Raw genomic sequence first — 12,486 nt, forward strand, 5'->3', positions numbered from 1 at the left:
TTTCAGACTCCACATATAAGTGATCACATGACATTTGTCTTTGATTGGGCTCATATCACTTAGTATAATCATTTCTAGTCTACCCATGTTGCTGCAAATGGCATTGTTTCATTCTTTTTATTACATGTTTTTTTGGCTGCGCCACACGGCTTGTGGGACCTTCGTTCCCCCACAAGGGATTGAACATGGACCAGGGCAGTGAAAGTGCCAAGGTCTAACGCCTGGACAGCCAGAGAATTCCTTATTTCATTTTTAAAAAATTTTATTTGCTTTTGTATTTTAAGAAGAATGAACATATTTTCTTCTGTAATGGGAAAATCAAATAACACTTGGAAAAAAGAAGTATTTCATACTCTTTTCAAATGGCATAGGAAATCCCCACCTTCAATAAGACATCTGATGATCGATTTTGTACTATTTGAAAATAAACCAACTTTATTTGAATTAGTCAATACCAATCAAGACCGGAAAACAAATTTATAACTGGTTCAGATTCATGAGGAAAACACTCAGTAATGTTTTCATTAAAAAGGAATTTTACATTATTAAGGCTTGAAAGCAAGTCCTGTTATTTTATCACCACAGTTAAAGGTCTTGAGAAAAATCAAGTGACCATCATTGGGAGTGTTTTTATAAAGTGAAATGTTTGATCTTTTATAAAAGCTAGGCTTCTTTGCTAAATTAGTTAACTCTCCAGCTTATAAAATGGGATAGCCAGGTGGTCAGGAAAGAAAGACAAGTTCAAACATCAGTCAGATACTTTATATTTTAAGCATATGCATAGTCAATATTGCAAAATGTCTATACATAAATACCATAGATGACTGTATCCTTAAAATTATATGTTGCCAAAAAAAAAGATTGCTTTTATAGAAATAGATTAACCCAAGCTCTACAGTGAGGCAATTTTAATTTTCTTTTTGGTTGAGGAGGGGAACGTTGGATCCATTTCCTTAAGTAACATTAAGTAAGACTATGCACACTTTGGATCATACCTAATCACAAAATGAAAGGATCCTGAAACTAAGCTGGGAGGAGAACAATGACAAAGGGAGAGGATGATGCATTCATAGGAGGGCATGTGTTGTTTGGATTACACACCAAGAGCTGTGGGTAGAAACCAATGGGCCGTGTGTGCTAGGAGGGTCCCAAAGCCAAGATGTGAACAGTTCGGGCCTCACATCAGAACCAGGATGCTTCCCACTCACACTTCTTTTTCTAATGTTCCAGAGGCTTTTAAATGTTATTATTAAAAAAAGGAAGTGATCCCTTGGGAATCAATCATGGGTTAATGCTGCTCATTCCAAGGAGAAGTCACCAGCATCTTGGTTCCCTCTGCTGCTGAACTGGCTTCCTGGCCCTTGGAAATAGGAGTCAAAGACCTATGTACTGGATGTCCCCTGCCCCTAGACCAACTTAATTTCAGACACAAACTCTCACTGTTTTCTCCTGATGGAAAACTTACTAGGTAGACCTGTATCTTCCTGACACTGCCTCCTTTTTCATTCTGTTTGTCCGAACCTTGCTGATTTCTAGGATCTTAGATCTTCAGGGTCCATTCCAGATGTGATCCATTGTACAACAATTCTAAGATGCTTGGTCTTGTCTTTCTGCAGAGCAGCCAGTGGGTACAGGTGTTACGAAGCATTTCCGTTGTTTCATTTGACAAATGCTAGAAAATTCAGCTCAGGAAAACTCCTTCTTGGCATGGCCTCTTTCTAATGAAAAGATCAAGCATTTCCATGGCCCCACCAGCAAGATAAGTGAACACTGAAGACAGTGTCATTTCTTGGGAAGACGAAACTAGTTTGAGACCTGTGGTCAAACAGACCAATGGAGTGTGGGTTTCACTTTTCAACTCATGAGCTTGGTGCCAGGTAACTGTATTGTTTGTTCAAAACAAGACAGCCAAACTCATACCGGTGATTCTGAAGTGTCAGGTAATAAAGGTGCACAACAGAAGGAACTATGTGCTGGACCAGCCTGGATTTTACTGATCCAGCTCATCTTTTATAGCTGTTAAAATCTTATCCAATACACCCTCTCAGGGCAACCTGAGAGGCAGGCAGAACTGAGAAGATGGGTAAATTCAACACAATTGTTCTGAATGTGATTCTTATTTCTCCCTCTGCCTCACACTATGCCAACCCACCAAAAAAAAAAAAAGTGATGTGAAAACCAAAGGAAAGAAATAAATCTATAGTAAAATAGAATCTCAACCCAGGTAAATCCCCTCTTACTGCCACTGAGATGCTTTTTGAGGTATTGATATGCATGCCAGACGAATAACAGGGCCATTTCCCATCTCAACACTCTGGAGTTCAGGGTCAAACTGCAGACCTTCAATACTCCCTGAGTTGATTCTGGGGACACCAGAGGACCTTTACACAGTGTGGTTGGGAGATGACATGACAAGGTTATGGCCAAAACCCAGGGAGACTGAAGGATATGGAGAAAAATCTCTTTGGAAAAGAATCATCTCAGGCAATGTTATTTAAAAATACTCTGATAAACCTGTCATAGACATTTAAGCTTTAAATCAATAGTCGGTTGCATCACATGATAATCTACTGTGGCAATGAAAAGATATTCCTGGATTGAGTACCAGGAAATGTCATCCATCTATAACTCCTCTCCCTCTGTTAAATGGTTACGGTGGGTCATATAACTGCTCCAACCCCACCCCTGTGCCCTAACATGGTTACTGATGTAAAACTAAGTCAACCACAGAAGGAACAGCTAGAACCAACAATATTGATTTAGTTTGGCTTGTTTGTTTTTAAAGGCTGTGTTTAAAGACTTGCCAATGCTGGATTCTGAATATCCAGTGTCCTCAGTGTTCAAAAACTCCTCAGTGGGAGGTACTCTGCCTCGGGTGCTACTCTGCCTGGGGGAGCTTCTCTGCCTGGGCATCCTGCCATTTACACTGTCGCTCACTGGCTGTGCTTCTCAGGCATACCTCAAGAACAGCACCTTTCTGGGTCTCGGGAAAGTCAACTGCCTCTTAGATCATCGTTCTTATGCTGTGATGTTCAGGGAAGGATCTCTGAGGACAACAGGATTTCACACTAATGAACAGGCCTTTGGGATCATTTAAGCTTTCATCTCCCATGAGACCAGCGTGGGGCTTTCCCCTATTGTCAGAAGGACTGTTTCCTCATCAGTTCGCCTTTTCAAACATCTCCAGGGACAAAGTTATCAGGGAGTCCTGCAAAGGTTCCCTTAGAGGAGGAAATGAATCAATTCTCTCTGCTTCTGAATGAAAGGTCTCGGGCTTATAGGATGCCCCACTGAGAAATGGCATCTTCCTCCCTGGGCTAAAGGAGACCCCCTGCTTCTTCCCCTCTGCTCTGATCATTGGATCCCCTTTCTCTCCAGAGATCCCTGGAGGCAGGTAGGTCCAGATGTTACTTGGGTTAGAACCTCGTGATGTTTCTACAGGAAGGCCCCGTGCTGTCCTGCCATCACTGAGCAGCGAGCCAAGTCCTGGGACTTTCGGGCACTTGGGAGCCTCGGCCTCCATCAACAGGCAACACAGAAGAAAGGATTGTTGACAGTGAGGGTCTGCGGCAGATGGGCTTTCTCCCAAGGCATTCATGGCAAGAGGGACCTGATGACTAGCTCATTTTTCTTCGTTTCCTCTGCACAGGTCCCTGGGTTCAGGCAGGGTAAGCTTTTAAGGAGGTGAAACTCAAGGAGAATGACTACAGAGTGAAATATTAGCTAAAAAACAGCTTCCTCTTTTTCACTGGGCATTTGAGTCAGATGGTAGGAAAAGTTACCCAGATGCCTATGTATTTTTTCTTCGAGTTTAAACCACATGGTTTCCCAATCAGAAAGGCCCATGGACTTTCTTCCTAAGGTTCCACGATCAAGCCACCTCCTAAATGTATCTCTTGCATGTCAGAGGCTGAAGCTGAATCAGAGAGCACCCGACTAGCAGACCCACATCCAGGAACAACTTGAAGAAGCTGGAGAGTCATTTTTGGTCAATTGTTGGTATTTTGCTATGAAGATGGCAGCTACACGATATCACTGGTTCGAGACTTAGATCATAAGAGAAAAGATCTATCTAAAAGATTCCCAGGGAACACTGAGCCTCATACAAAGGTCTTCTTAGCCTCGTGCATCCATCCCCCCACCCACCCCCACTCCCATCTGCTTTCTCAGAGACCAAAATTCAATCATGGATAAACATAGTCAAACCCAGGCATGTAATCCCCAATGAAATAAGCAAGCAAACCCCATGGCTGGTAGACCCCACGGGCCTTTTGGCATCAACACTCCTCCCCTCCCCTCCCCTTCCCAGTCACCCCTGTTTGGAATGGCATGCTAATTTCCCTTCCTGGCAAGGCCTAGACAGATAAGAATAGAGATCAGCATCAAGCCAAGTACGTGATAGCATCAGACTGCGCCCAGCCCTGCAGAAAACTGAGGCTGTCTGAAGTAGTTGTCTAATCTGGCCTTCAGTGCCCGAAGTGATACAGTGCCAGAAAGTGGTGAGTGACTGGAGGTGTGTCTGCCAGGTGCCCAGACTCACGTCTGCCCCATCCACTCTCGCCTCCCCTAACACAGCCCTGCACCTCTTTCTAATAAGAACTAAGACGGCGTTTGGCCTTGGAGTTACTGACAAAGAGGAGGGTGGACAAGGACAGCATGTTGCAGGTTTCTAATGCATCTGAAGAGATATTTCAATATTGGCAAAAGGGGCCAGTGACAATCCCACAGACAGGGCTCCCCCCCGGCACCGACCCCAAACACATGGAACCCAGTCCAGGTCCGAAAGGCTGACAGCTTGACCGTTTCTCTCATTTCTGCTTGCAGGATTCCTGTCTGACCAGAGGGGGCTGGCGCTGACTTTGGTCAAAGCCAGCAGGCGGGGGGAGGGGGGGTTCCAATGATGCCAGTGAGATGTGGCCTGATGGAGACAGAAGTGTCCAGAGGCGGCATGGAAGAGGAGTGTGTGAAGCCAGAGTCCTCAGGGAGAGGAGGAGTCCTTCTGCAGCAGCGATGGGGTGAGACGGCCAAGTTCAGGATCGGCTGAGGCGCTTGGCCACGTCCGCGTAGGCCAGCTCGATCTCGCTGTCGGCCGCGCAGGTGTTGGTGAACTCGTCCCGGGCATAGGCGTTCTTGAGGTACCGCCACAGACCCGTCATCTCAGCCGGGAAATCGTAGTTGCGGTACTTCTTGGCCACAATCTGCAATAGAGATGGTGTTAAAGCGTGAAATAGATCACCGGGAAGTGTCAGTGACGTGGCCCCGTGTGTGCACAGCGGGGAGACCCTCCACATGTCCCCCGGGGCCAGCAGCAAGACACTTGTTGTGCAAGATGATGGTGCTGCCTTTTTAATGCAACACTGTTTGTTTTATTTATCCTGTGCAGTTTTATTTATTTTGTTGAATTACATTTTCCCAAGCAAATATGATTTGTCCTCTGATCTAGTAATTCTGCTTCTAGGTATTCTTTTCCTTAGGAAACATCGTGAGTGTACAAGAAGGTTTAGCTTCTTATAAATAGGACTGCAGGACTATTTGGAAATAGCAAAAAAAGGTACCCAACACAAATGTCCAACAACACATGAATGGATAAATAAGTTGTCACATATACATACAGTGGCATACTGGAGAGTCATGAAAAATGATGCTGCAGAGGAAATTGCAGGGACTTGAAAAACGCTTCAAGAGACTGTTCAATCGGAAGCACAGTATAAAGCATTAGGAGAAATATGTATGATGAACAGAAGCATATACACCAATCTGTTAGCAGAAGATATGTCTGACTGATAGAATTATAGACAACTTTTTTCTTCCCCCATCCAGCCTTATCTACAGAAGGGAATACAAAGCAAAAAAACATGCAAGTTAGATGCTGGAAGGCACATGGAGCTTCAGGGTACGTGGAGGTGAACAGATGGTGATTTCCGTTCTCTCCCTCATCTGCCACACTCGGGGCTGTGGACCTGAGCCTTCTGGGGAAGTGGTGTTTGTATTGAAAGACACAGTAGCACAGTGGTTAAAAGTGTGGGCTCTGGATCCCAGTTGACTGGATCTGTAATCCTGACCCCATTACTTGACAACTGTGTGAGCTTGGACTAGCTACTTAATTTCTCTGACCCCCAAATTCTTTTTCTCTAAAATGGAGATAATAAGATGACCTATTTTGGAGTAGTAAATTAGTTAATATACATAAAGTGATCTGGGGGAGGTGCTGGCTTTAAGTGCTGAAGAAACATTATCTAATGTCAGAATTCATTGAGAACCATCACATCTTCTTTATCCATTCATCTGTCAATGGACATTTAGGTTGTTTCATGTCTTGGCTATGGTATAGTTCAAGTTTTGACCATTCCAAACTCTTCCCTTTGCCCCCTGCCCTGAAGAAGGAACCAAAAGGTACATTTTGCCTCCCTAGTTCTTAGGTACTTAGCACTTCTTTATATTAAATTCTCTCAGTTAAAATAACTGGTTTGGGGAGGTCAGTACCGAAGCCACCAGGATAGGTGTGGCCAATGAACACAAGTGATGGGTTCAGGGTCCTTGGACAAAGCCCTCTCTTCACTGCAAGACAAAGGGGCCTTGGGCTTGCCCACAGCCTTAAGAAGAGGCTGTCTTGGGTCAGGAGCAAATCTATGCAGGGGTGGAGGGTCCAATGAGGGAAGTAGCTTGAAACTGCCAGAGAGAATGAAAAAAAGCCCACAGAATACAAATCGGTGCAGCCACTATGGAAAACATATGAAAGTTCCTCAAAAAACTAAAAACAGAACCATCATGTGATTTGGTAATTCCATTCCTGAATAGGTATCTTTAAAAAAAAAAAAATGAGAATACTAAATTGAAAAGATACATTATCTCCAATGTTCATAGAAGTACTATTTACAATAGCCAAGACATGGGAGCAACCTAAATGTCTATCAACAGATGAATGGATAAAGAAGATGTGATACATATACACAATGGAATACTACTCGGGCATGAAAAAGAATGAAATTCTGCCATTTGCAACAACATGGAGGGACTTAGCATTATGCTAAGTGAAATAAGTCAGACAGAGAGAGACAAATAATGTATGTTACAATTTACATGTGGAATCTAAAAAAGAAAACTAGATACAGAGAACAGACTAGTGGTTACCAGAAGGGAAGGGCGAAACAGAGGTAGGAGATTAAGAGGCGCACAAACTACTATGTATAAAATAAGCTATAAGTGTGTATTGTATAATACAGAGAATATAATCGGTATTTTATAGTAACTACACATGGAGTATGGGCTTCCCTGGTGGTTCAGATGGTAAAGAATCTGCCTGCAACACAGGTTCGATCCCTGGGTAGGGAAGATACCTTGCAGAAGGGAATGGCAACCCACTCCAGTATTCTTGCCTGGAGAATTCCATGGACAGAGAGAGGAGCCTGGCGGGCTACAGTCCATGGAGTCACAAAGAGTCAGACAAGACTGAATGACTTCCATACCACCATACATGGAGGAGAGCCTTTAAAAACTGTGAATCACTGTTGTACCCCTGTAACTTATATTGCACATGAACTATACTTCAACTTAAAAAATGGAGAAAAGGAAAGAAAAAGAGCCATAATAAGGTCAAGACATCCATTAAAAAAAAAAAAAAAAACTGATCCATGGGGCGGCCTTGAGTCTCTTGGGGCTGGAATTCATTTTCAGGTTTTTAAAGGATATAATTTGAGCTTGAAAACAACAGAGACGCAACATACGAATATATATTTGTGTTTATATGTATAGCTCCCTTTCTGTTTGCTTCAGGGGCTGAACAGGTCCCTGTGCCACGTGAGGGTCCGGGGGTGGGGTGGGGAACAAGGGTCTTGGGGGAGGCAACAAGAGTCCCACATGCCCCTCCCTGCCCGGATCCGTACACCCTGAGCTTGACCAGAGCTGGTTCCTTCTTCACATGTTGGCTCGAGTCGGGAGATGAGAATAGGAGTCAGCCAGACAATGAAAGTTCAAACCAGCCTGTCAGCGAGCAGCAGGGCCAGAGCAACGCGGCCTCCAAGGATGCAGATAAGCTGAAGGAAAGCCAATGAAAGAGAGAGAGGGGATGCGCGCGGGAGAAGCTCTGACGTCGGCAGGAACCTCCATGCTCATGTTCTGAATTTGCTTTCATATGAAAACAGTTAGCTCCCCCAGCCCAGATTAAGTCTTGGCGTCTGAAGCCAAACTGGAGGTCTGACTTGGCTCTCCTTTCATGCTTTTTGCACTTCAGAGGTTTGCCAGGGCTCTGGGCTCTGATAAGCTGGATCAGCAGAAATCCAAGGAGATGGGAAGCAAGGCCCAGCCTTTGTCCTTTTGTGGGTCATCCTCCTTCTGATCTCCGGCTCCTCCGAGTGAATAACACACTGAACATCATTCAAGGATAGGTGTAACTGGGAGTCTAGGGCCAGAAGGAACTGGAGGAACCGGAGGATGAAGCATGGGGCCTGGGAGGTCCATTTGTCTACCTGATTGGACACACGGTTCTTGATTAGGTGGTCCAACCACGTGTGACTGAGAGATGGGGAGGAAGAGAGGGGAAGAGGCGAGAAGGAAAATAATCATCCACACCTCTTCTTTTAGAGATGAGAAAAACGACTTCCCCAAAGAGGAGACGACTTGTCCCAGCTCCTGCTGCTAGATGTGGTGTCTCTTGGACAGCAAGGACATCAAACCAGTCCGTCCTAAAGGAAATCAATCCTGAATATTCATTGGAAGGACTGATGCTGAAGCGCCAATGATTTGGTCACCTGATGCGAAGAGCTGACCCATTGGAAAAGACCCTGATGCTGGGAAAGATTGAGGGCAGGAGGAGAAGGGGACAACAGAGGATGGGATGGTTGGATGGCATCACTGACTCAATAGACACAACTCTGAGAAAACACCGGGAGATAGTGAAGGACAGGGAAGTCCGGCATGCTGCAGTCCGTGGGGTGGCAAAGGGTCAAACATGACTGAGCAACTCAACAACAACGACAGAACTTGAGTCTCTGGACTTCTAGAATGGCATTCTTCTCATGACCTCACTCTGATAGTGTTACTGATAGAATCATATCACCCATAATGGTGCCACTTCGTCCTCAGGAAAAGGGAATAAAGGATGTTTTGGAGGTGGGGTGAGCATGCAGTTATTAATAACTTCAAAGACATACACTTTGGCCAGACTTACCAATCACCATCGGCTTGGCCCTGAACCCCAAAGTGTCTTCGTATGAACGGATTGCATTTGCTCTGCCCATCAACCCTGGCGAGCATGATTCCCTCCCAGTCTCCAGCCCTGATGCATCCCTTGGGAGCACCAGGGCAAGCACAGCCTATGTTTCAACTCCAACTGGTGTGTGCTATAAATGCAGGGTTCTGATTTCCAGCTCAGGACATCTGCTGAAAACCAACAGGCAGATATCCAGCTGATAAATGATTGCATCTGATTCTCCTTAGTGACGGGTGGAAAGCAACTGAGCATCACAAGCTAGGTGATCAAATGGTCAACCAATGAGTGTTAATCAAAGGGCCACTATGTACCCACCATTAGGCCTGGAGAAGACCTATCCTCACAGAGCTTTTTGTCTGACTGAGACAGTAAGATATCAACACGTGTAGAAATAGAGAGCAGTCTAGCTCTAGGATCCCACTGTCTTTTTCTCTGGACTGATGAGGGTCAGAAAAGGATATGCTAGAAAACAAACTTATGGTTCTCAAAGGGGATAGTGGGAGCAGGGGAGATAAATTAGGAGGTTTGAAATTAACATAAATGCACTACTATATATATTAATAAAATATCTAAACAAGGCCCTACTGTATAGCACAGGGAACTATACTCTAGTATCTTATACTAACCTATAATGGAAAAGAATCTGAAAAACACCATATATACATGTATATGTTATGGTTGTTGTTATTCAGTTGCTCAGTAGTGTCTGACTCTTTGTGACCCCATGGACTGTAGCCCGCCAGGCTCCTCTGTTCATGGGATTTCCCAGGCAAGAATACTGGAGTGGGTGGCCAACTCCTTCTCCAGAGGATCTTCCGAAGACAGGGATCAAACCCAGGTCTCCTACATTGCAGGCAGATTTGTTACCATCTAAGCCACCAGGGATGGAGAAGGAAGTGGCAACCCACTCCACTGTTCTTGCCTGGAGAATCCCAGGGATGGGGGAGCCTGGTGGGCTGCCGTCTATGGGGTCGCACAGAGTCGGACACAACTGAAGCGACTTAGCAAGCCACCAGGGAAGCCCAGTTAAGAGAAATGCAGGGGACAAAACTGCTGTCTTCAAATGAGATGAAGAGAGCAGCCCCGTTCTGTGTTGCTCCAGAGAACCAAGCAAGCAAGGTTTGGGCCCCATGTAAGGCAGGATGGCTCTTAACAACTAGAGCCGTCCAAAATGGTAGCGTTGGCTTGGTAGGCAGAGGGCTCTTTGTCATCAGAAATGTGTAGTCACAGCTGCACTAAAGCCTGTCACAGACACACAGGAAGGGGTCCACTTTGGGGCGGGAGATTGGGATGACCTCAGAATTCACCTCTTCTTCCCATCTCTTGTATCCTGAGGCTGTATAGGAAAGATTACACTCTCTGTTAGTCATGATTGGGAAGTGCAATGGTAGCAAGACAACACTATCATTTCTTGCAACCTCCAGCTCTTCAACTGGTAGAAGAGGAAGATGCTGTCTGCCTGTCCCAAGGAGTGGCTACAGGAAATCAGAAGGTGGGTCTGCCCACAAAGAAAACACGCATATGAGAGCATGCTTAATAGAGATCGTGGGGTAGTGGGTAGCCAGTGAAAACCTATGATGAAAAGGTAAGGAAGAGGTCTTTGGAGTGATAAGACTATATGTAACTACATATAATAGGATTGTTGTTGTTTCGTCACTAAGTCATATCCTACTCTTTTGTGACTCCAAGGGCTGGAGCCCACCATGGTCTTCTGTCCATGGGATTTCCCAGGCAAGAGTACTGGAGTGGGTTGCGGTTTCCTTCTCCAGGGGATCTTCTGGATCCAGGATCGATCCCATGTCTCCTGCATTGGCAGCAGATTCTCTACCACTGAGCCACCAGAGAAGCCCTTCCAACATGGCAGGCATTTTCAGACCACATTTAGTCTCCCAACAGCCCTGGTTAAGCAATGTATGCCTGTGTTACTGGAGCTCAGAGGGGCTACACAGCCAGCAAGCAGCAGAGGTTGACTTTGGGTCCCTGTTCACGAGATTTTCAAACTCCGATTCTCCATCAGCAGGTGGCCCTGTCCTTGTCTCATCCTCGTGAGAGACCCGGGCCTTCGATGGAACTGGACCTGGGGGCACCCACAGGTAGAGCGCTCTTACCTTGACCACATGGAGCTTCGGCAACAGGTTGCAGTCGGCCAGGGTCAACTCATCCCCGTCCAGGAACTTGCGCCGGGAGCCCTTTTCATCATCCCCGCGAGTGTCGGCATCGATCTCCTCTGGCAGAGGGGTGTTCAGGTAGTCATCCAGCTTCTTCAGAGCCTTGGTCAGGCCTCGCTCAAGGGCTGGCATGGAACAGCAAGGAAAGTGTCTTTAGTCAACCTCCTTACCATGGGATGCAGCCACAGGGACTTCAGGGTAAAGAAGCGTATCCAGACCCTGTCCCTCCTCTCTAATTAGTGCTCCCCACACACTAAACAGCCTCTTGATGAAAGTGAAAGAGGAGAGTGAAAAAGTTGGCTTAAAACTCAACATTCAGAAAACTAAGATCATGGCATCGGTCCCATCACTTCATGGCAAATAGATGGGGAAACAATGGAAACAGTGAGAGACTTTATTTTTGGGGGCTTCAAAATCACTGCAGATGGTGACTGTAGCCATGAAATTAAAAGATACTTGCTCCCTGGTAGAAAAGTTATGACCAACCTAGACAGCATATTGTAAAGCAGAGACATTACTTTGCCAATAAAGGTCCATCTAGTCAAGGCTATGGTTTTTCCAGTAGTCATGTATGGATGTGAGAGTTGGACTATAAAGAAAGCTGAGCACCGAAGAATTGATGCTTTTTAACCATAGTACTGGAGAAGACTCTCGAGAGTCCCTTGGACTGCAAGGAGATCCAACCAGTCCATCCTAAAGGAAATCAGTCCTGAATATTCATTGGAAAGACTGATGCTGAAGCGGAAACTCCAACACTTTGGCCACCTGATGTGAAGAACTGACTCATTTGAAAAGACCCTGATGCTGGGAATGATTGAAGGCGGGAAGCGAAGGGGATGGCAGAGGATGAGATGGTTGGATGGCATCACTGACTCAATGGACATGAGTTTGAGCAAGCTCCGAGAGTTGGTGATGGGCAGGGAAGCCTGGCATGCTGCAGTCCATGGTGTCGCAGAGTCAGACATGACTGAGTGACTGAACTGAACTGAACTGAACACACACCAAAGAGAATCTGACAGCCAGTACACCACATCATAGGGCAGTATTAAGCAGCCTGAAAAAGTGAACCTTAACCAAACAGTAAACACTTGCTAATCCATTTTTTAAAAA

General features: G+C 45.5%; 1 protein-coding gene across 2 annotated transcripts in view; it reads right to left on the reverse strand.

Moving 5' to 3' along the window:
• Positions 1-412: 412 nt before the first annotated feature.
• CLIC5 (chloride intracellular channel 5) overlaps positions 413-12,486 on the reverse strand; it is a 163,452-nt gene continuing 151,378 nt past the window's right edge. For both annotated transcript variants that reach the window (XM_043907643.1, XM_043907644.1), the window contains exons 5-6: positions 11,317-11,501; positions 413-5,198 (exon numbers count right to left, since the gene is read on the reverse strand). In XM_043907643.1, the coding sequence (XP_043763578.1) occupies positions 5,031-5,198; positions 11,317-11,501 (353 nt within the window). In that variant the 3' untranslated portion in view covers positions 413-5,030. The remainder of the gene's footprint in view (positions 5,199-11,316; positions 11,502-12,486) is intronic.

Source organism: Cervus elaphus, chromosome 7 (genome assembly GCF_910594005.1).
Source record: "Cervus elaphus chromosome 7, mCerEla1.1, whole genome shotgun sequence".
NCBI lineage: Eukaryota > Metazoa > Chordata > Mammalia > Artiodactyla > Cervidae > Cervus > Cervus elaphus.